At 43.4% G+C, this 25,095-nt stretch overlaps 1 protein-coding gene across 1 annotated transcript; it reads left to right on the top strand.

Moving 5' to 3' along the window:
• Positions 1 to 10,724: 10,724 nt before the first annotated feature.
• Positions 10,725 to 24,870, top strand: MAPK1IP1L (mitogen-activated protein kinase 1 interacting protein 1 like). The gene is made up of 4 exons (XM_065403096.1): positions 10,725 to 10,822; positions 20,006 to 20,033; positions 20,588 to 21,301; positions 22,108 to 24,870. The coding sequence occupies exons 2-4, from the start codon at positions 20,010 to 20,012 to the stop codon at positions 22,117 to 22,119; spliced, it is 750 nt and encodes a 249-aa protein (XP_065259168.1). The 5' UTR covers positions 10,725 to 10,822; positions 20,006 to 20,009; the 3' UTR covers positions 22,120 to 24,870.
• The last annotated feature ends 225 nt before the right edge of the window (positions 24,871 to 25,095 follow it).

Raw genomic sequence — 25,095 nt, forward strand, 5'->3', positions numbered from 1 at the left:
GCTCTGGCTCTGCACGGGTCCCTGCGGCCCCTAGGCACATGGATAGACAGGGAGGCTCTGAGCGCTGCCCCCGCTCCCAGCGCCGGCTCCACAGCTCCCATTGGCCGGGAACCATGACCAAAGGGAGCTGCGGGGGCAGTGCCTGCAGGCCCCAACATCTTTACCCAGTCCGGATCCCTCTCCTGCACCCTAAACCCCTCATTCCCAGCCTCACCCCAGAGCTTGCACCCCCAGCTGGAGCCCTCACCCCTCCAGCACCCCAACCCCCTGCCCCAGCCCAGAGCCCTCTCCTGCACCCTGAACCCCTCATTTCTGGCCCCACTCGGAGCCCGCATCCCCAGCCCAGAGCCCATACCCCTCCCTGCACCCCAACCTCCTGCCCTAGCCTGGAGCCCTCTCCCGCACTCCAAACTCCTCATCCCCAGCCCCACCCCAGATCCCGCACCCCCAGCCATAGCCCTCTCCCCCCTCTCGCACCCCAACCCTCTGCCCCAGCCTGGTGAAAGTGTCAGGGATGGTCTAGCTGTTTCCTGCAACTCCTGCCTCAGCGCAGGGGGCTAGATGAGATGATTTCTCAAGGTCCTTTCCAGGCAACATTTCTATGATTCTATCGTTACATCCTCTGATTCCTGTGATATAGCTATCTAGTCAAACCAAATGTGTTTGCAGTGGGCTTTGTCGAAATCTTCAATTCTCTTTCTTCCTAACATGATTACTATAAATATTTATATTCATTAATTAGGCTCAATTCTCCCTTTGCAAAAAATTACTGAGGGAATTTTGAATCAGTGCAGACAGACAAAGGAACGGGCCATGATTTTCAGCAGACAGATAAAAGAGCCAGGATAGCATCTGCTGTTCAGTAACATACCTCATAGTTAAAGGAAGACTGTGCCATCTAGTAGTTAAAACAACGGTCTAGACGCTAGAAAGATCTTGAGTTCTTATCCTGGCAGAGCTTGAATGAGCATAGGGAGGCCATTTGATTTGACAACAGGTAGGTTACTGGTGTGTTGAGACCATAGCCTATCTTGCTGACCACTATTGTCTCATTGTTTCCTGGTACTCCCCCATCTGTCTGTTGTCTCTTGTCTTATACTTACATTCTAAGCTTTTTGGGGAGGGACTTTCTTTTTGTTCTGTGTTTATACAGTGCCTAGCACAACAGAATTCTGGTGCATTACTAGGATTTATACACACAACGATAAAATAAATAATAATGATCTGAAATCCCAATCCAGCCAGCTGGAATGCTAGGTAATCCCAAAAAGCAGGGCCTTCCTAAAAGATCTGTACTTGGCTTCCTAGAATATAGCCCGAGGTTGAATTAACATTTCTGTAATCCCCACTGTGAAACCCAAGTTGTTGCGAGCTCTGCCCACAGGGAGAGCCTTGGCAGCAGGGCTCCACCAGACAAAACCTGTTCCTCGTGGGCCTTATCCAGAGCCCTGAGATCAATGTAAAGATTCCCAGTAACTTCAGTGGGCTTTGGATCAAGCCTATTAAGAATGTTCAATTATCCATCTTTTAATTTATCACTGAAATGTCTATAAAACTCCCCAGGGATGCGGGCTAGGGTTTAAAATACTCCTACCCTGCATAATTTCTTCCTCTTTTCATAAAAAGTAAGAGGAACTGGTGATTATGCTAATTGCCTCGAGAGTCGGAAGAACAGAGATTTTCATGGAATTTGTCTGAATTTATTATCACTGCTATATATTTGACTAAAGAGACCCCCTACGATTAAAATATGTTCAGGGTTTTATTATGGGTCTTTTGGCTTGAACTGATTGTGCCTTCAATTAATTGCGGTCTAATTTTTGGATTTTAATAGCTCTGTCAAACAGGTCTTCAAAATATCTACGTCTCTTATTTATTTACAGGAATCATTCATCCATTGATGGCTATTGATTTGGCAAATCCATTTGAGCTAAAATGCCGCTGAATAAGTATCACGGTGGTGTTTTTATTAGTTGAGAAGAAAAGCCTTTCCCAGGCTAACCTCTTTTCTTGCTGAGCTTCTCCTGAGGGCTGATGTGAAAATAAAACCCAACTATGGAAGCACTCATGTGGATTTTCAGAAGCAATATTGTGAGAATGCTTCCCCCCACTGCCCCTAGAGCACTTTCACATGGATTGAAGATGCAGGTTGGTATTATCAGCAGTAAGAGACTGATTCAACAAAGCACTTAAGCATGTGCTTAAGTGATTTGCCAAAGCAGGGCCTTCAATCTTAAAAGGGGAACCAAGGAAGAATAACATGGGTATTATTTATCCAGATTTGCTTTGAATGGCTGAATGCCCTTTAACTTTAGCTATGTGGGAAGAAACATCCTTCATCAGAGGGGTAGCCGTGTTAGTCTGAATCTGTAAAAAGCAACAGAGGGTCCTGTGGCACCTTTAAGACTAACAGAAGTATTGGGAGCATAAGCTTTCGTGGGTAAGAACCTCACTTCTTCAGATGCAAGTAATGGAAATTTCCAGAGGCAGGTATACCTCAGGTTTCAGAGTAGCAGCCGTGTTAGTCTGTATCCGCAAAAATAACAGGAGTACTTGTGGCACCTTAGAGACTAACAAATTTATTAGAGCATAAGCTTTCGTGGGCTACAACCCACTTCTTCGGATGCATATGCATCCGAAGAAGTGGGTTGTAGCCCACGAAAGCTTATGCTCTAATAAATTTGTTAGTCTCTAAGGTGCCACAAGTACTCCTGTTATTTTTAGGTATACCTCGTTATCTCCATACTGATTTATACCTGCCTCTGGAAATTTCCATTACTTGCATCTGAAGAAGTGAGGTTCTTACCCACGAAAGCTTATGCTCCCAATACTTCTGTTAGTCTTAAAGGTGCCACAGGACCCTCTGTTGATCCTTATTAGTGTTGATTTGATGAGCTTTGAGAGCTATATGACTGTTTTTACAATATGCTCTTGAAGGGTTGGAAACTGACAGAGCAATGTAAAAAGCGGCTGAGGTACAGGGAGTGCTGTGGAGTTGGATCCTGCATTACTGGCAGCATTGCGGTGCAGCCATCAAGTTACGAGCCAAAGTGGGGAGGATACAGCTAAGCATCTCTTCTTTGCTCCCACTGTACATGCTTCCTGTCTCCTGCCTCTGTCCCGTACTTTATTCCCATGAAATCCCATAGCCCAAAGTCACTGTCCCCCTGGCTGCATGATGCTTGTGTTCCCAAAACTAGTGCCAGCTCCACACTAAAAAAGGTTTGCCAGTATAGTTATCCCAGCAAATCCTACTCGTATAGGCCCAGTTTATACCAGCAAAAAAGTGCTTTTGGTGGTATAGCTTATACTGGTCCAGTGAACGAGGTAAGCTATACGGTACTGGCAAAAGCACATTCTGCCTGTATAACTGAGTCAGCACTGGGGCTTTTGCCAGTACAGAAATGTCTGGTCTGTCTCACATGCCCCCCCCCTCCCCAATTGACATTACAATCCAGGTAAAAGGTTCTAGGATAGGCCTGTCCTTCCCTAGTCTAGGTTTGGTTATTAACCTAGCCTGGCTGTTAAAACGTCTTCTATGCTGCTGCTCTGAAACACAAAGGAACCTCAAAGAGGTTGAACTAAAACCAAATGTCCACAGGAGCCAACTCCTCCAATGGTCCCCATCCAGACAAAAGGGAAAAATTAATCCACCCCCTTTGTCTAGGTGAGGTTCCTGTGTCTAGCTCTTGGGCCAGACCTTCTACGCCTAACCCTTTCCACAGACTGCTTCCGACTGAGCACTTATCTCAGTAATTCATGACATGCCTTTCATTAGCATCTTTGCCATCAGAGTCACTTATAGACCCCTGACAAGTCCAAATGATCCATATATGCTTCGTTCCAATCATTAATACAAGCCATTCGACTGCAAATGTGTTCTCTGGCACCAATCAGTGGATCATTGACCTTACCCATATGTGCGTCATTAGTGTACATTTTAACTAGATAAATGAGAAACCTTATATTGTGAACAATTAATTTCACATGTAGAAATATACCTCTACCCCGATATAACGCAACCCGATATAATATGAATTCGGATATAATGCGGTAAAGCAGCGCTCCGGGGGGATGGTGCTGTGCGCTCTGGCAGATCAAAGCAAGTTCGATATAACACGGTTTCACCTATAACGCGGTAAGATTTTTTGGCTCCCGAGGACAGCGTTATATCGGGGTAGAGGTGTACATGCATTTATGGCCGTACAAAGTTAGAGATCTCAAAGGAACTAAGAGGGATTGCTAGAGGAAATGCAGCATGCTTGATAAAGAGAGAGAAAAGTGTGAATGCACGTTTATCTCTAGACAGACGGATGGATCCTAGCAACATTGCACAGAAAGACAAAGTGAGACACAGACGCATTCACAAGCTGACTCACAAGTAAGCAGTCAAGTGGCAAACAATTGACTAATGTAGCCGTGTTGCTGAGTCTCTGAAATGCCTGCAGTCGGTGTAATGTGCTATGTATGCAGACATGAATCCTTTTTCGTGTCCTATGATGCACAATATACTCCCTGCTCAGGGCTACTCACATGGCCATAGAGGCAATTGTGGGACATACTACCTATAGAAAATGCTGTTCTTGCTTTGGACATATATTTGTGGGCCATGGGAGAACATTCATTGCTTTAGTGCTATTCAAAACAGTATCCAAAATAAGAGAAGCTGCAGAAAGGATTTCACTATGAACACAGGCCCAGATCCTCAAACGTATTTAGGCACCTCTCTCCCATTGATTTCAGTGGAAATTAGAAGCCTAAATACCTTTGAGGATCTGGGTGACAAGGCATATACCTTTTGACCAATCTATCACATGTATGTACCCAAGCTGCTGCACCATCAGAGATACAAGAATACAACATTCTGTGGAGCTGAAAAGTAGTACCAGGCACCATAATGGACCTCTTATTATTCATTAGAGAATCAAGGGCCAACCAGGGAGTTTGAATCCACAGTACTGGTGGCCCCAAGCATTCAAGAATCAAAGGTTCTACGATGTTAGCACTGCTTCTTTTCCAGTTAAACCCAGTCTAATCTCATTTTCTCAATAGGATGCATTTTCCATTTCATTGCACATTAAACCAGCTTTCTGATTTTATCTTCATGGCAGCAAGGATCTGCCTAGAGAAAGAGCAATTATTAACTAGAAGACAGCGTCTTTTTCAATGTGATTTATTTTATGAGGGTTTCTGAAATAAATTATCAGTCTGCGATTGGCCATAAGGGAGAAGCACATAAAAGCTTACCACATGCATTGAACATACCATCTGGTATCCTTTACAAACTAGATTCAGGGTGGGTCAGCTAATTCTTTAGAGTGCATGATGTACACAGTGCACAGTGATGCATGGATATGAAAATGGAAGTAACTCAGTAAGAACCAGCTCTGCGTAACTGCAGATTAATTTCACATAGTTTACCATTCTAGTCCATTGTAAGCTTTTGGCGATTTCTTTCTGTCTGAACTACAAGTAATTTTGTATTCCAGAACTTTTATTGGGCTAAAAAATAAAAATCCTTCTATTAGACTGGGTGTTAAAGATGCTTCTTTTCTCCATTCTGTAATGGGTCCGAGTAGCTGGATTCACACAGCTGGTGCAAAAAAAGATTTTGTTATTGTTTCTCTGGATAGCTTGTTTGTGGTATGCACAGCCTGGAGGGTGTGATTGGATTTCCTGGCTCCGATGTTTGTCATCTCCACATCTCTGCTGTTGTCCCTGAAAAAGATTAAATCTGACTTGGTAGGAACAATGACAGCTCAATGCCTGTGAAATATAATTGAAGCACAATATGCAAATTCCACCCCCTTTTTTCACTCCTGCAACCCCAAGGAAGCCAATGTTTGTATTCATGGAAAATGCAATTGCTAACAGTTCTCACATGGAATAGCATTGCTGACACTTTATTCATATTTTAAATTCTAGATTAAGTATTTCCTAATGATCTTTCCCATATCCCAATCTACAATGAGTAGCTAAGGATGACAACTCTGCCACTGAAGAAAAATACAAGCTACTATAGAGCAGGGGTGGGCAAACTTTTTGGCCTGAGGGCCACATCTGGATATGGAAATTGTCTGGCAGGCCACAAATACTCACAAAATTGGGGGTTAGAGTGCGGGAGGGGGTGAGGGCTCTGGCTGGGGGGGCGGCTCTGGGGTGCAGGAGTGTGGGACCCCCGAGGGGTTCGGAGGGCAGGAGGGGGATCAGGGCTGGGGTAGGGGGTTGGGGCACTGGAGGGCGTCAGGGGTGCAGGCTCTGGGCAGCGCTTACCTCAAGCAGCTCCCGGAAGCAGTGGCACATTCCCCCCTCCGGCTCCTGCGCGGCCAGGCAGCTCTGCGCAGTGCTCCATCCACAGGGCCACCCCTGCAGCTCCCATTGGCTGCGGTTGCCAGGCAATGGGAGCTCCGGGGGTGGCCTTGTGGTGGGGGCAGCGTGCAGAGCCCCCTGACTGCCCCTACACGTAGGAGCCGGAGGGGGAACATGCTGCTGCTTCCGGGAGCTGCGCAGAGCCACGGCACATATGGAGCGGGCCAAGCCCCGGACCCCACTCCCCAGCAGGAGCTCAAGGGTCGGATTAAAACGTCTGAAGGGCAAACCCACCCCTGCTATAGACTGTACTTGTAATGTGGCCTATGTTTAATCATAGCCTTGTGTATGGTTACACAAAACATCCTTTCTGAAGTCATCATTCGCATGATACATTCCCAAATGAATCATGCAACATAATGTCAAATAGTTTTGTTTTTGTTTTTTAATTAAGGGCCATATTCTGCAATCAGATACTTTCACATAACTTCCATTGACCTCGTTTACAGTTACATATTTTAGAATGAACAAATAATATTGACTGGTAGATCCAGCATGGGACTGGAAGTCAGGACGCCTGAATTTTGTAGCTGGCTCTTACACACAGTTGTGTGGCCTTGGGCAAATCACAACCAAGGCTACATTTTCCAGCCTTCGTGTCTTTTGCACCTGCAACATATGCATTTGCACACATACACAAAATATGCCTTCACACAAAGAAATGGAAGACTGTATGTGCAAATAGGTATCTTTGGTAAAAATGCACAATCCTTTCTGTTTCCTGGGGGAAGAAGGAGGGCAATACATACCAGATCTCTCTCTCTTCACGCTTGCAGTATTATTGATGTGATGGATCTAGGGCAGTGGTTCTCCACCTTTCCAGACTACTGTACCCCTTTCAGGAGTCTGATTTGTCTTGCGTACCCCAAGTTTTACCTCACTTAAAAACTACGTGCTTACAATATTGGCTATAAAAATACAAAAGGGTCACAGCACACTATTACTGAAAAATTGCTTCTTTCTCATTTGTCTATATGAAATTTTAGTTTGTACTGACTTCACTAGTGCTTGTTATGTAGCCTGTTGTAAAACTAGGCAAATGTCTAGATGAGGTGATGTACCACCGGAAGACCTCTGTGTACCCCCAGGGATACGCATACCCCTGCTTGAGAACCACTGATCTAGGGCAGCTTTAGGTCAACATTTAAGGTGATACATTGTAACCTTCATTAGCTGCACATATGCTCTTTAATTAAGATTCCTGGCTACCAGGTTATTCAGTACAGCGTTCGCTAGACAGTCTGGGGGCACTGAGCAGCTGCCATGCTTGGACACCTTAATCTGGAGTATGCTACTAAATGAACCATTGTGAATGGCATTTTGTTGGCAAGAGGGTACATTTTACTATTATATTATTTCCTCATTTTTCCAACTTGGTCAGGGCCGTTCTGGTACAATCATCAGTGGTGATGACACTGGCCAGACAATCTAAAAAGCCAAAGATAAAATTACAGTAGTAAAGAATTGCTGAAGCCGGCCTAAATGATCCATTGTATTTCATTAAATGCCGAGTGAGCTGATTAGCAGAGATACTATTAAATCATCATTTACTTCATAAAAGGATTGGGACTGTAGTTAATATATTTTGGCTTAGGCAATAATAATTTATGTAAATAAATTGCATCAGCAAAGCTATTACATTCTCATTCCTATTTCAGCTATGGTAACATTTGGGGCCTCTCCTTGGTCCTCTTGAAGAGAGTGGTACTTTTGTAAGTGATTTCAAAGGGGAGCAGGAGCAAGACCTTGGAAAGTGATAAAAGAGGTACATTTATGACAACAGTCAAATGCATAGAATGAGGGGCCCAATTCTTCAGACATGCGTGTACTCACATGAATACATTTCACTGAATTCAATGGGACTACTCAGATACAAAAATGTTTGCAGGATCGTTACTACAGTTTGGAGTGTCAGGCAGGAGAATGTCCCAAAATCCTACCTAAATATATCACCAGTGCTTGGATATAATTTTAAATAACACATTGGAGGGTTTATGCTCATTAAGATGAAGACTCGATAGCAAGGGCTACATGTGCTAGGTACAATATATGGAGCTCATATATTGATAGATTCATAGATTCCAAGGCCAAAAAGGCCCATTATGATCATCATCTAACCTGGCCTCCCGGATAACACAAGCCATAGAACTTCCCAAAAATAATAGATCTTTTTGAAAAACATCTAATAGTGATTGAAAAATTGTCAGTGATGGAGAATCTACCATGACTCTTGGTCAATTGTTCCAATGGTTAATTACTCTCACTGTTCAAAATGTAGACCTTATTTCCAGTCTGAATTTGTCTAGCTTCAATCATTGGATCGTGTTAGACCTTTCCCTGCTGGACTGAAGAACCCATTATTAAATATTTAATCCCCATGTAGGTATTTATAGACTGTGATCAAGTCACCCCTTAACCTTCTCCTTGCTAAGATAAATAGATTGAGCTCCTTGAGTCCTAGATAGATCGCTAGACAGGCTGACAGATAGTGACACCTACCCCCTTTGTAACAGAGTAAGATCTTTGGATGGATGGTGCTATATAAATGCAAAGTGATGTTTATTTATTATTTATATATATAAATTTATATTGTTGCTACAGCTGCTTGACACTTTTCTGATAAAAATTTTTTTAAATAAAAATTAGGGTTTCATAAAAAATGAAGATCTACAAGATCTTCACCAAGCATTCTCAAAACTACGATACCTGCACGAGGAAATAAGGAAACAAATCAACAGAGCCCGAAGTGTACCCAGAAGCCTCCTGCTGCAAGACAAGCCCAAGAAAGAAACCAACAGAACTCCACTGGCCATCACCTACAGTCCTCAGCTAAAACCTCTCCAACGCATCATCAGTGATCTACAACCCATCCTGGACAACAATCCCTCGCTTTCACAGGCCTTGGGAGGAAGGCCAGTCCTCGCCCACAGACAACCCGCCAACCTTAAGCATATTCTCACCAGCAACCACACACCGCACCATAGTAACTCCAACTCAGGAACCAATCCATGCAACAAACCTCGATGCCAACTCTGCTTACATATCTACACCAGCGACACCATCACAGGACCTAACCAGATCAGCCACAACATCACCGGTTCATTCACCTGCACGTCCACCAATGTAATATACGCCATCATGTGCCAGCAATGCCCCTCTGCTATGTACATCAGCCAAACTGGATAGTCCTTACGTAAAAGGATAAATGGACACAAGTCAGATATTAGGAATGGCAATATACAAAAACCTGTAGGAGAACACTTCAATCTCCCTGGACACACAATAGCAGATGTAAAGGTAGCCATCCTGCAGCAAAACAACTTCAGGACCAGACTTCAAAGAGAAACTGCTGAGCTTCAGTTCATTTGCAAATTTGACACCAGCAGCTCAGGATTAAACAAAGACTGTGAATGGCTATCCAACTACAAAAGCAGTTTCTCCTCCCTTGGTGTTCACACCTCAACTGCTAGAAGAGGGCCTCATCCTCCCTGATTGAACTAACCTCGTTATCTCCAGACTGATTCTTACCTGCATATTTATACCTGCCTCTGGAAATGTCCATTATATGTGTCTGACGAAGTGGGTATTCACCCACGAAACCTTATGCTCCAATACATCTGTTAGTCTATAAGGTGCCACAGGACTCTTTGTTGCTTCATAAAAAATGAAGCATTTTATGAAAAAAATATTTTTGACCAAAATATTCAGGGTTTCTTCAAATAGCTAATCCCCCCCCCATTATATTCTTCTTGTATTAAGCAAATCCCCAGCATTTGGGGGTTTAAGTCAGAATTTTTCAAGTTCTGATTACTGGTGGTAGGGCTGTGTTTGTTTTCCTTCCCTGAGAGCTGCTGTTTCATTGTTTGTTTCATATTATATAATGCCAGGGTCATGTGACTTATTATTTCACATTAGGCTGTTGCTATTTTATTTGTGCTTTTCTTGGCTTCTTGCAAGGGGTTATTTCCATGATTAACCTCACTGGTCAGTGCGCTATTGTTATTTGTTAATGGCCCAAGCATGGGATTCTCTCGCCTTCTTCATTGCCGTGAACGACTCTGCCCCTCACAGCTGCACCTCTCTTGCCTTCCACTAGGGGCCGCTGTGGCGCCCTCAAAAATCGGCAGCGGAGCAGGGAGGGAGGGAGCCTGGACAGGGGAGGAGGCTGGAAGGTGTCACGTGATCCATCTCGCGCCGGGAAAGGCCGCTCGGGGCTCGGGGCTCGGGCTTCGGGCCGAGGGTGGGGTTTTTATCACGTGACCCGTCTTTGGGGCGAGGGGGCGGGGTCCGATCGCTCCTCTGTCCGGAAGGGGCGGGGCTAGCGGACGTGACCTTCCTGTCGGGTGGAAGAGACGCACTTCCGCTTCCGCGTGCGAGGCTGGGTCGCGGTGCTGCTGTTGGGCCGGCTTCCTCCCTGCTGCCCTCGGTCTGCGGCGAGCGGTTCCCTTCGCAGGTAGGGCGGCCGCTGACCCCGGTCGGGCCGCGGCCTCCAGCGCGGGCGGGGGAAGGTGGCCGGGCGGGACCTGGAGCCGAAGGGGCCAGAGGCGGGGATGGCTGAGGCGCGGGGGTCGGCTGGGGGCGGGCCGGGCTGAGGGGCTTGGAAGGCAGGTGGGCTCAGGGGCCCGAGGCGGGAAAGGGGGCGGGGGCCGGCTGGGGGCGCCGGGGCGGGCCGGGCTGAGGGGCCTGGAAGGCAGGTGGGCTCAGGGGCCCGAGGCGGGAAAGGGGGCGGGGGCCGGCTGGGGGCGCCGGGGAGGGCCGGGCTGAGGGGCCTGGAAGGCAGGTGGGCTCGGGGGCCCGAGGCGGGGGAGGCTCTGGCTCAGCCGGGGTAGCCTCCGTAGGGTTTGTTCTCAGATCGTAGTTGTGGCCTCTGTGGGTCTGATCCTCTAGCCTGGGGTCAGGCCTCTGGTTCCCTCCAGCGCCCCGCGGGTGGGGGAGGGAGGGTTGTGCCTGGGGATGGGGAGCAGAATCTGGTCTCTCCGCCCTGCATGAGGTGATCTGAGGATTTATTTTTAACGCGGTGGAAGGGCTGGTTTGCTTATATTGGAAGCCGCTGCTAAGCCCTTGCAGGGTGTGGATGTGGATGTGGATGTGTCATGCGAATCGTGCAGACGAGTGTTCCAAGGTACCTGTGTGACTCTTGCTTAGGGGATAAGCCACACTACAGTTCCGTACACTAGAGGTTGCTGACCTAGTTATTGCCTCCTGCTAGGTGCAATTTATCGCACTAAAAGTACTATGAAAAGGAGGTGCCTCAAAGTACAAACACCATATGCAACCTACAGAGTCATCCATCAAAGCTGCTATTTAATGCCACTTTGCTGTGCGCACAAACGAATGCCACCCTTGGGATGACACGAAATATTGCACAAAGGAATTCAGTTAATGCGGCAGCATGCTGTATTACATCAGGGGGCATTTTGGTAACCAGTTGGTTTGTTGCTTAGTAGCTGATCATAAAAATAGCATTTATACTAATTAGTGCTGTGTTCTTACACAACATGTAAAAAGCAAAGAGGTTCAGTCTAAACTTTGTTCAGCTATATATAGTGTAATAGTACAAAAAATACTGTGTTTTTTGATTGTCTGTTTAAAAAAGCATCCATTAAGCTTATAAATGCTTATTAAAATGTATATAAACTCGGGCACAAGGACACCTCATTGAAGAAAGCCTTTGGTGAGCCTATTTCCTTTCAGTATGACTTTAGTTCAGATCATGTGAGATGTAATACTTAAACTTTTGTAAGCTGTTTGAGTTAGTATCACATGACATTCTGATTTTAGAATTAATGTGCAATATTATGTACAAGTTAAATAGATTAATTGGCTAATTCACAGATTTGAAGATTCCCCACTGACGAATTTGAGCATAGATTAGTGGGGTTCTGCTGGGTTGGGACTAAGCCTGACACAGCAACATTTCCATCAATGAATTGGAAGTGTCACTGATAAAATTTGCAGATTGGCAGAGTGGTAAATAAGGAGCACTGAGTACTCATACAGTGTGATTTGTGTCACTTGGTAGCCTTGGCCTGTTCAAACAAGATGGGTTTCAGTACATCTGTATGCGGAGTTGTACATCTAGGAATAAGGAGTGCAGGCCATACCTGTAGAATAGGGGGTCTGAAGTCTGGAAAGCTGTGACTTTAAAAAGGATGTAAGGTGTCTTAGTGGACAAGCATCTGTGTATGAGCTCCCAGTGCAGTGGTGTGGCAATATGGAGGTGATTTTACCTCTGTATACATAGTCATCCTATTCCATGTGTTAATCCCATCAAATGTGGACAGAACTTCAAATCCTCTTCCTCCAAGAGCCAATTTTCTGATGCTGTAATTAAGGCTACGAATCTCTCACGGAAGTCAGATTCCATGATCTCCGTCACTTCTGCAATGGCTGGCCCGGGGGCCGCATGAGCAGCTCGGGCAGCTACACCAGCCACTGCTGGCTGGGGCAGTCTCAGGCCACCGCACCTCCCCCCCACCCCAGCAGTAGCAGGAGTTTGCGTGTGGAAGGGGGCTCTGGGCTGAGGCAGTGGGTTGGGTTAGGGTGCGGTGAGGGCTCTGGTCAGCGCTTACCTGGGTGGACTCCTGGAAGCAGCGACATGTCCCTCCCTCAGCTCCTAGGCGGAGGCGTGGCCAGGCAGCTCTGCACGCTGCCTCCGCCCACAGGCACCACCCCCACAGCTCCCATTGGCTGCAGTTCCCAGACATGTCACCGCTTTCAGGGGGCTGGGTAGGGACCCCGCCAACGCACCTCTTCCCCCACCCCACACACACCTCCCCAGCACCCAAGTTTTAGTTAGAGGCATATAGTAAAAGTCATGGACAGGCAACAAAAATGATTAGGGGTATAGAACGGCTTCCATATGAGGAGAGATTAATAAGACTGGGACTTTTCAGCTTGGAAAAGAGGCGACTAAGGGGGGATATGATAGAGGTCTATAAAATCATGAATGGTATAGAGAAAGTAAATAAGGAAGTGTTATTTACTCCTTCTCATAATACAAGAACAAAGGGCCACCAAATGAAATTAGTAGGTAGCAGGTTTAAAAACAAACACAAGAAAGTATTTTTTCATGCAACGCACTGTCAACCTCTTGAACTCCTTGCCAGAGGTGTTGTGAAGGCCAATTCTATAACGGGGTTCAAAAGGGAGCTAGATAAATTCATGGAAGATAGGTCCATCAATGGCTATTAGCCAGGATGGGCAGGAATGGTGTCCCTAGCCACTGTTTGCCAGAAGCTGGGATTGGGTGACGGGGCATGGATCACTTGGTGATAACCTGTCTGTTCATTCCCTTTGGGGCACCTGCCATTGGACAGGAGGACAGGATACTGGGCTTGATGGACCCTTTGGTCTGGCCCAGTATGTTCTTATGAATTTTCGTTTACTGCCCGTGACCTGTCCATGACTTTTACTAAAAATACCCATGACTAAAATATAGCCTTAGCCATAATCCTGTCACACCACATGCTAACCTGTCTTTGTTTATGACTTCCCACCACTTTTTGGGTTGGCTTCTCTCTTTTTCCTTTACTCTTTATCTGTTGGACTCTCTTACCCACATAGTTATCAGGACTGTGCTTTACATGACCAAACCATATTTTTTTCATGTATGGATATTATTTCAAGTGCATCTCTAACATTCATGTTCTTCCCATGGCCTTTCCTGCTTACACCACTTATTCACCTCAACATTTCCTTTTCTGTGGGACAGATCACTTGCTCATGTTTCTTCTTTGTTGTCTAACACTCAGGCTTGACCTACACTAGAAAATTAGGTCAATTTAGCTGTGTCAGTCCAGAGTGTGGAAAAATCCACACCCCTAAGCGGCATAGTTAAGATGACCTAAGTCCCCATGTACAGACCACTAGGTTGGCAGAAGAATTCTTCCGTTGACCTGGCTACTGCCTCTCAGGAGGTGGATTATCTACGCCAACCCTCCTGTCGGTGTAGGTGTTATCTACACTGTTGCATTTTAGGTGTAGAAAAGCCCTCAGTACCATATACTAAAACTGGATAGACCACTGTTTTATAGATATTTACCTTTTAATCTTCTTGTCACATACTACAGCACTTTTCTCTCTCTCTTTTTCTCTCTCTTTGAGCCAGGCATTTATTATCCGCGCTCTAATTTCACCATTTTTCCTGATTCTGAAACCCATATACTCGAAACATTGCATTTTCGGTAATGTCTGCCCATCTAGTTTCAAGGATAATTCTTCGGTGTTCATGTTATTGAAGTTATATACCATATACTTTCTTTCCTCTGTTTATTTTGAGCCCATCTCTCTTCAACACATCTCTCAATTTATCAGTATCCTCTTCTAGACTTTCTGCAAACAACTTGCACCAAAGTTCTGTATATTTCTTGTGAGGTATCCAGGATGAGCATAAACAAGAAAGGGCTCAGTGGTGGAATGCAGTGTACACTTCTGGTATCCATATCTTAAAAGTATGTTGAAAAATAAGAGAGGGTGCAGACAAAAGCCACAAATTATTTCAGGGCCGGAGAAAATGCCTTACAATGAGAGACTTAAACAGTTCTATCTGTTTAGATGATTGAAAAGAAGATTAAAAGGTGACTTGACTAGAGTGTAAATACCTTCAAGGGGAGAAAATATCAGGTACTACAGCGCTCTTTAATCTAGTGGAGAAAGGCATAACAAGAGCCAATGGCTGGAAGCTGAAGCCAGAAATACCAAGAGGAGGTGATGGATTCTCCATCTCTTGATGTTTTTAAATCAAGAATGGATGTACTTCTGGAGAATATGCTTAAGCCATACCCAAGTTACTAGGGTCAGTACATGGGTAACAGTGAAAATGAATGGCTTGTGATGTACAGTTCAGACTTTATCTAATGGTCCCTTCTGTCCTTAAACCCTCTGAATCTGAGAATAGAAGCTATGTAATGCTAAGAGAAAGTGAAAGAATAAAAATGTGGTGAGGCAACAAACAGAAATCCCAGCAGGAAGGAAAAGAGTGGGGTAGGAATATGAAAAGAGAAGTTTTAAGAAACTTACATGCCCAAATAGTTCAGTCTTCTACGGGAAACACTCTTATTTTGATTTTTAAGGTGAAGTAAACTTGGCTCTTGAGTTGTAAATAATTTTGATACCAAGGGCCATGTGTGTTTATGGCAATTGCCCTGCCATTCCTTATGCCTGTCCTGGAAATAGCTGTTAGTTAGTTCCAGATAACATTTAAAAATCCTACGAAGCCCTTTTTCCTGTTCAAGCCCAGTTGTGGTGGCACAAGGACAGATGATCAAATCTCAGTAGCTAGTTAATGACCGAATTATTTGCGCATCTCCTCCACATGTATTTATAGTCCTATAGTGAAGAATGATTGTGCGGGTCAGATTGAATGATATATTTGGTGTGGAGGGGGACTGGAAAAAGTGGCAGGGCTTCTCATAAAGCATGAAGTATAGAAAAAGAATGGCTAATAGATCACCAGCACTTAATGTTAGGGTTAACTGAGTAGTGTTGGGAAGGGGGGAGAGAGAGAGAGAGAGTGAGTGAGTAGCGGGAGGGTTGGATATGATTTTAAAAGTCAGTGTAAATGTTACTTGTGACTTCAGGAGTGTGTAGTCCAGTTGTTGGTTCTGCTGTGGAATTGGAGGCTGCTGGATGGAATTGGAGGCTGCTGGAATGTTATGCCCCATTTCATCTCTGGATTGGAATAGTGGGGTATCTAGCAGGCCTTCTTCTTACCCTAGATGCTGGGGGAAGAGGGAGGTGGTTGGCATCTAGAATCAGAAGCTTTTCACAGACCATTCTGGCAGCTCCATCTCCCTTCCCCTGATTCACCCTGTTGTGGCTGTATATGTAGGTGGAGGCTGCTGAGGCTTGGTGTCTCAAAGCTGCTGGATCTGTTGGAGCAGGGCATGGAGCTGGCATGGAGGGTGTTTCCAGAGGCAGGGGTCTTTATAAGACAGAATTTCCTTTGTCTTGCCACAAATGGAGGGAAGCGTGACTTGGGTTTGATTTCTTTCTTTCAGTTCTGTAATCATCCCCACTCCCTGCCAAACTCTTAAACTAGATAACGCCTTTCCCCCTTATGCCCAAAAAGAAGCATTGGAAATAGAGTACTTCATCTTCCAAATTCTTGCGCAAAAACCATGTCCGTTAAATTAATTGGCTTCATTTTTGTTCTGTGTAAGTGATAGCACTTGTGTAATGGTTTTCTAGGAAACGTATAGCAAAATAGCTGGTTTAAACAGGAAAATGAGATTCCATATACTGTTAACCACCCCCTTTTCATAAAATGAAGTCAGCATCTCATTTGCCACGAATCCATGTAATTATGAGCCCATGGCTAGCAGTGACTTTAAAATGGAATTATTGGATGGTGCTGAATAAAAATACTTTCCACTTCTGAGTCCAACTAGCTGTGGAGACTAGGTGGGTGAGGTAATATCTTTTATTGAACCAACTTCTGTTGGTGAGAGACCAGCTCTTGAGCCCCACAGCTCTTCTTCAGGCATATGAAAGGTACTCAGAGTATCACAGCTAAACACAAGGTGGAAAAGATTGTTTAGCATAAATAGTTAACGTGTATTCTAAGGGACCATTCAAGGTAGAGTGGTTTCTCACCAACAGAAGTTGGTCCAATAAAAAATATTACTTCACCCACCTTGTCTCTCTAATATCCTGGAACCAACATGGCTACAGCTCCGCTGCATCTAACTAGTTGTAGGCATATATGAAGAGTATCAAGGGAAAAAGTCAAATGAAGCCTTTACAAATTGATCTGGCATTTTGCCAATTGAGACTTTAATTGAAGCATAATGACCATACTGGGTCCGACGAATGGTCCACCTATCCCAGTATCCTGTCTCTGACAGTGGCCAGTGCCAAATACTTCAGAAGGAATGAACAGAACAGGCAAATTTAGATTGATCCATCCACTGTCATCCAGCCCCAGCCTCTGACAGCTGGAGGCTTATGGACATGTGGTTGCATCCCTGACCATCTTGCTAATAGCCATTGATGGACCTATCCTCCACAAACTTATTTAATTCTTTTTTGAACCCAGTTATACTCTTTGCCTTTCCAAAATTCCATGGCAACAAGTTCCAGAGGTTGACTGTGCACTCCGCGAAGAAGTACTTCCTTTTGTTTGTTTTAACCCTGCTGTCTATTTCGTTGGGTGACCCCTTGTGTTATATAAATGGGTAATACTTTCTCAGACTATTCATGATTGTCTAGACCTCTGTCACATCCCTCCTTTTTCATCTCTTCTAAATTGAACAGTCCCAGTCTTTGTAATCTCTCCTCAGGTGGAAGATACTCCATACCTCAAACATCTGTGTTGCCCTTCTCTTTACTCCAGTTCTAATATTTCTTTTTTAAGATGCAGCAGCCAGAACTGTACAGAACTGTATTCAAGATGTGGGCGTACCATGAATTTATATAGTGGCACTATGATATTTTCCGTTTTATTTATCCTAGTTGTTCCTAATATTAGCATTTTTGATTGCCACTGCATGTTGAGCAGATGTTTTCAGAGAGCTGTCCACAATGACTCAAAGACCTTTCTTGAGTGGTAACCGCTAACTTAGACCCCATTATTTGGTATGTATAGTTGGGATTGTTTTTCAATGTGCATTACTTTGCACTTATCAACATTGAATTTCATCTGCCATTTTGTTGCCCAGTCATGCAATTTAGTGAGATCCCTTTGTAACACTTCCCAGTCAGCTTTGGACTTAACTATCTTGAGTAAGTTTGTGCTGTCTGCACATTTTGCCACCTCACTGTTCACCTTCTTTTTCAGATCATTTATGAATATGTGGAACAGCACAGGTCCCGATACAGATCTTTGGGGGATCTGTATTTTCACTGCGTTGAACAACTTGAATGGAATATTAATTTAAATATAATTTCTAAAACATTTTAGTGAAAAACTACATAAAATATAATTAATTCACCTTAATGTATCTAATATGTTTTAAGGGTTTACTTTTAGGGCTCTGGAAAGGGGAGGGGTAAACTGGTATGGCAAGTCTACACTAAAAATATAACCACGGTAGGGGATACTAGATTGTCCTCTGACCTGGCACCAGATACATGCATGAGATTAGCCCATTTATGCACAGAGCATTTAAATTTTACTTGATGTCTACTAGTTTGAGGGTTAGGCCTACTTGCCAAAGTAAAAATTATTGTTAAAACCTCACACCAGGCTATGTCCTTTGTAATTTAACGGAATAAAACAATTGTGCATTGTTTTTAACGGCAACATTGTCAATCACCACAGAAAAACGTTCATTGACTATATTTGACTAATTTTACAGATATTTAGCTAGTATTTTTCAAAGTGTTTTTTGGTCAAATGGTGCAAAACATGTTGAATGTACCATTTGATAAATATATTTGATGAACGCTGTTCAGCCAGCCCTATTTATATTGGTTTTGCTTTGTTATTCTTTCCCTTTCCGGATTCACTGCCCATTGTCTTTTTTCTATAATAAATCATGAGTATCTATTCCTGAGCTGGCTTTGTGGTCTGTTTCTTCTCTTCCCATTATGTTTTGTATTCTAACTCCTGCCCTAGAAAAGCTTTACTCTTTCCCTACTTTCCTCACAAATCTCTTCAGGCCAGAATAGATGATAAAATGCTGCCTTCTGGCCTTAAGCTCTGTCCATCAGTCTCGCCAGCTCACTCCTGCCCACCTCATGCCTATCTATGCACCATAGGGCTTAGAAGTTAATTGGAGATCTAATAGCCTGAAGATTAAATCTACTAGCCAGAGATTGATACGAAGGCCAGGTCTGCACTACAGACTTTTGCACCTCCACTTCTTTATGCTTCCCTCTAGCCTTCCGGCCACAGTGATGAAGGGCCATCTGCCACGCATTCTATCCCTCAAGATTTCTGGTTGCTAGAAAGTATCTCCACTACTCTGCACCTCCTTTGTTTGTGGGCATCCTCAATGAGTAGCTCAAGGGCCAACCTTTGCCAACCCTCAATTTGCCCAAGCAGCAGACTGAAACTGGTTTGATTCAGCTCACTGCTGCCCATGCTGCTCCAAATAGGAGCAATAAAAACTGACAAGATGTCAGTTTTCACCCTGCTTCAGTTTGGGAAGGTTCTGAGCAGCAGTAGACAATGGAATGGTTTGTCTTTAGATTCACTAAGACAGCATCTGTTTAGTCAGTTCACATTTTGAAGGTTGTCTTCACAAATTTAATGCTACTTAAAATGAGCATTTAGATTCTGCAGAAACTGAGGGCAGTTGCCTGGGGCAGCTTCCAACTTGCCTTAAGCACATGCAATTTTTAAGTTCTGGTTATATGGTCCAATTACAGGATAGGTAGGTCCCCATCTACCATGTTATGACTGGTTCCCTGATGTGCTGGAACTGCAATGTAGACAGAGGCCCTACTAAAACTGTCTCTTCTCCCATGAGAGAACTACCTTAGTCCGCTCTGGCAACAGATCGATATCTGTTCAGCTCTGAATCCTGAAAACAAAGCCATGGTTGGGGAAACACTGACATCTAGTAGAGTAGAACTGCTGTGTGTACTGAACCTAGACAAATAGTCAGGAATTAGTTTCCTTACAAGCTCCTGCCTGAAACACTTTGAGAATTGCTTTCAACTAACTTCATTTTTATTTTATTTTTTTCAGTAAAATGTCTGGAGCTGATGACTTTTCGGTAAGTAATCACATTTTTTTTTCTTAATCGCTTGGCCAAGCAACTTCATTCTGAATTCCAGACAGTTATTTAAGAAAAAATGGGGAGGTGATTCTTCTGGTGCTGCAGTTGTGATATTAGCTGTGGAGTGAGTAGATCAATTCAGAGGGCTAAATGTACTAAACTGTCAGCTGGTCTCCTTGGGACTTTCAGGTCTGAGATTAGTATTGCAATGTAATTCCAACATGATGCCTTCAAGGTAGTTATGTAGAAGATGCTTAATGACCCTTCTCTCTGGGTTTGCACTGAAAAGTTTGTTTATTGTCACATATGGTATCTCTCCTTTTGTCTTCAGTTTTATAGCTATAGTATGTCAGAATACCTCTTAACTTCTATTCTAAAGTGAAGCTGTTCTGAAGAGAGAAGCTATATGAAATTAAGCACAACCATGTAGGCGCTAATATAGCTTTACCTAACAATATTGTCCATCATTTGTAAATGTAATGGATTGCCATGCACAGCTAGTGATTACAATAGTAGGCAGTTTGCAGTCTCACTGGTGCTCTATTTTCTAGTTGGCAGATGCTTTACCGGATCATTCCCCTGCTAAAACCTCCAAAGTGAGCAATACAAAATCTGGTCAACAAACTGGTCAGCCAACACAAGGCTGGCCAGCTTCCAATCCTTGGAACACCCCAAGTGCTCCACCTACGGGGCCATCTGGATTGCCACCAAATACAACAGCCTCCAGTGTGCCATTTGGACCTCCCCCAACAGGAATGTATCCTTCAATGCCACCTGGACCGCCTGCTCCATTTCCACCTCCTCCTACTGGACCCTCTTGCCCTCCTCCTGGTGGTCCATATCCACCCCCATCTGTGCCAGGTCCTGTCCCACCAGGGCAATATCCTCCACCAAATATGCCCTTTCCAGAGCTTCCAAGACCATATGGTGGTCCAACAGAGCCAGCTGCACCTCCTGCTCCTGTTGGGCCATGGGGATCCATGCCTTCTGGAGCATGGGGAGCAACAATGGGAGGGCAATATCCTGCACCTAGTATGCCATATCCACCCCCTGGGCCATATGCCACTCCTACCCAGACACCCGGGGCTGCACCTACAGTACCGTGGGGTACTGTCCCACCTGGAACATGGGGACCTTCACCACCTGGTCCATTTCCTCCACCCACGGGATCATATCCAGCTCCAGGACTCTATCCTACACCCCCTAATCCTTTTCAAGTGCCATCTGGTCCTGCTGGTACTCCATCAATGCCTGGTGGTCACCATGTGAGTATTTAAATTGTACTGTGTTGAACAATTCCAAAATTCATCACACACAAGTGCTGATGTTGGGCAGTGGAAAGACCACTTAATAAAATGGTATGGACTGTTAGAACTGCTTTGTATTTTTTCCAGTCAACAGTTTAATGAGAAATTAGCTGCCTAGTGGAGTTAAAAAGTATGGGAATGCTCAGTTTAGGCAGTTAACTCAGATTTGAAATACTATTAAGCCTGAGAAGTATGACAATAGTCTTTAGGGTTGTATCTTATTGGCCTGCCAAAAATACTTCCATTTTAGGCATCACTTTGATTTGTTTTCTAAGCATGAACATGCAGCTGGGACCCCTTGCTTAAATGAGAGAATGGAAAGAATGATTTGTATAGAGACTAGAATCAAAGGCGATGTCCACTCTAGCACTTTTGTGGGTAAAACTTATGTCAATCAGGGGTGGGGGGAAAACACCCCCCCCCCCCCCCCCGACTGACATAAGTTTCATTGACATAAGCACTGGTGTGGACAGTGCTATGTTGGCGGGAGATGCTCTCCCACTGACAGCCTTACTGCCGCTCGTTGGGGGTGGTTTAATTATGCTAACTGGAGAGCTCTCTCCCGTTGGTCTCTAGTGTAGACATAGCCTTAGATTGTAGAACTATGGGTAAAAAACAAAACAAACCACTATAGTAACAATTGACTTGTACACTTAAATTTGTCTTTGCCTTTAATTGAGACATTTGCTTAGTGCTGATTTGAGGATGTATTGTCTTGCTAAAGCCATAAATTGACCTTGAATTTCATTTTTTAATTTTTACAGCTTTACCGTTGAATTCATGCTGGGCAACAAAGTACTGTAGCTTTCCACCTTCATCCACTATTTACAGAGATTTAAAAAAAAATGTGTTTCAGTAACTTTTGGAATTGTGACGAGCACTCGCCTCTTGTACGTACTTCTGAGGTATGAAGGAGCAATCTGCATAAATTTTAACTTGCTCATATGCTGGCATCTTTTGGTTTATTAAAGTGAATTAGGATGAGCAGACAAAGTCAAGTCTGGTGGTTCTTACTCAAGGCAGAGCTTCCTTTGGGGGAAAAAAGGAATTGCCAAGTGAGTAAGGATTACAGGATCAGGCCTAAAGTCTTACTAAACAGTTAAGCATTCACTGACATTTAATGTTTAAGTTTTGATACCAGACTTGTGGGGGTCACTAAATGGATGGATGGTCATATTTTGTCTATTTTCTGGTTATTCCAGGATATCAGTAAAAACAACATATTTTGAGATTTCTTTGTGAAATCTCTTAATATTTTAAACATGCTACAGTAATTCAACATACTAAAGAGAAATGGAGCATGTGAATTTGAAGGTGTTCTCAGCATTTATATAAATATACACTCAAGCAGAATTTCTCTCAGATTCTGGGACTACAGCGGAGCGGTCATAGGCCAAAGTACTTAGTCTAACTTGTATGCACACCTGTTCACATTCGCAAACAGGCATTTATGTGCAAATGAAGTAGCTGGATGTGCAGTTCAGTTAATTTAAATTCACAAATGTGAAGTTTGTGCATGGAAATGAGGGCATAATTTTGCCAGACCAAAATTAGTAGTGGTGACTAGAAGTTTGGCTTGTTCTCTACATGAAGATAAACTGATTCCCACTGGGAGATAATCCTGTCTCTTAACTTGGGTTCTATCCATCTGAAACTTGGCTTTGCTGCCAAGCTGTGTAAACTCTGCAGAACTTTTATTCAGCATCCTTGGAAATTAAGCCTGAGTTTAAATTAAAGTAGTCCAGTGGCAAAAAGCTGCTTTTGGCCTTCCACATAGTCCTATCGCCTAGATAGAGCCTTAGAATCCATCTCCCTTCTGCCATAGTTTGAAAATGAGCCAGTCTTATGTCAGAGCTCCATTGAACATAGTAATTGGGTAGTCCCTTTGTTCATACCTAGATGTATGTTGTACCTCGCTGAATGACGTGATCTGATTTGGTTTTAATTGAATGACTAGAATTCTGTGTAGCTGCCTTTCATCGGAAGGGTCACTGCTATCAATTTCATTCTCCTGACTGAGAATCTTTATGGAATTATCATACTGGTAGTTTTGCATTACCAAGACATGTTCTTCACTGAGACTTGGGCTTTTTTTAATTCATTATGGTACTTTGATTACCTAGACTTTCTGTGACCATGCAGAAGTTATTTTATCTCAACCTGGGAAATCTTAATTTAGCCTCTGGTGGTGGAATTAAAAAACTGAATTAGTAATACTGACGGATTAGTAATACATCGGCTCATTAGGAAATCCCTTTTCATAGTGGAACTGTGAAATCAAGGTAACTTTCTCTTCCCTCCCTTACTATGGACTTCTGCATGCACAGAGTAGTGGACTTTTAAAAATAAACTGACTGGCCTGGTAGTGATGTTGAATACATAGCCATAGTCTCTATGGCAGTTGCAAGAACCCTGAAATAAATTTTACAGAATAGTGCAGTCTGTGAAGGAGCTGTGGCCACTCGCATATTGACATGAGGTCTAATAAATAGCCAAGGTAGGTGTGTTTTGTACTAGGAAGACAATAGTGGAACTGAACACAACAAATTAAGATTTGTCCCTAATATTCAACATAAATCATAGTATCTATGAACACTGGAAATCAGAACCAGAAGAAATATTTTTAAATCGGCTATTTCATAAATTTAGTGTAGAATATTATTCCCATAGAATGTAGACTTCAAAAATTCATTGTTGAATTGACTTAAATTTCTCCAAGACTGATACGACTTCTACACGTGACTATAGCAAACATGCTTTGTTGCATCTGCTCAAGTGCATTCGACATGTGCGGCCTTAGTCTGTAAATTGATCTAAGGAAAACATAAATTATTTAAATGAATTGATCCTATAGTCACAATGTGGGTTGAACGTGCACTGGTCTGGATCTGTTTGCAGGGGAAGGGGCCAGATGTAGAAAATACAAAGTTAACATATCAAATTATTTTTAAATGGGGTTTTCCAAAAGTAAATAAAATAAATGTCTGGTTTCTTCCTGGAATAGGCAGGATTTATTACTGGAAAGGTTAGGCTAAAATTCAGATACGTATGGGACACTTTTTCATATTTCTTGAAGTCAAGAAAAACTGTTTCATATCCCCTTTGTTTTGTGAGCAAGGGTCCTTGCATAGTAGCAGTGATAGGGTTTATCTGTTAATGTATTGTATAAAAACTCAAGTTGTCACTATATGCTGTGTAGTAACTTTATCACATGTAATGTCAAGTGTGAGCAACTTCTGGCCTGAAGCTTTTGCAATGGAATTTGTACATTTCTATGCATCATTTAAGTTAAATTGCTGAGAAGTTTGTTTTGACTTGTGCTTTGAGATTGGCCTACTGCATTTGTTTACAATATGAAATATAAGCAATCACATCTTTAAAGTATAGACTATCACCTGCTGCTGTATTTTCTTTAGATAAGACAAATATTGCTGTACGATAGTGAAAAGCTATAAAAACAGGATTTGATATTTTTTGAAAATGCTGTCACTTTTGTATAAGATTAGACATTAAACGTATTTTCAAGACTGATGTTTTTCTGTCTTTCAATTCCTGCTTTTACCCACTTTTGCCACACTTCAAAGCACAAATTTCATATTGATTCTGAATAGCAAAAACAGGACTTCCCTGAGTGAAGAAAGTAAGAAAAAGCTGAACATAAATTTGGAGTTGTTTGGCCTCTAAAAAAGCTGCTTGTGACCCTTGGATGCAGGATATACAGAAAGCGTGGTTGTAACACTGCAGTGCTGTCT

The sequence above is a fragment of the Emys orbicularis genome, chromosome 4 (assembly GCF_028017835.1).
Source record: "Emys orbicularis isolate rEmyOrb1 chromosome 4, rEmyOrb1.hap1, whole genome shotgun sequence".
NCBI classification, from domain to species: domain Eukaryota; kingdom Metazoa; phylum Chordata; order Testudines; family Emydidae; genus Emys; species Emys orbicularis.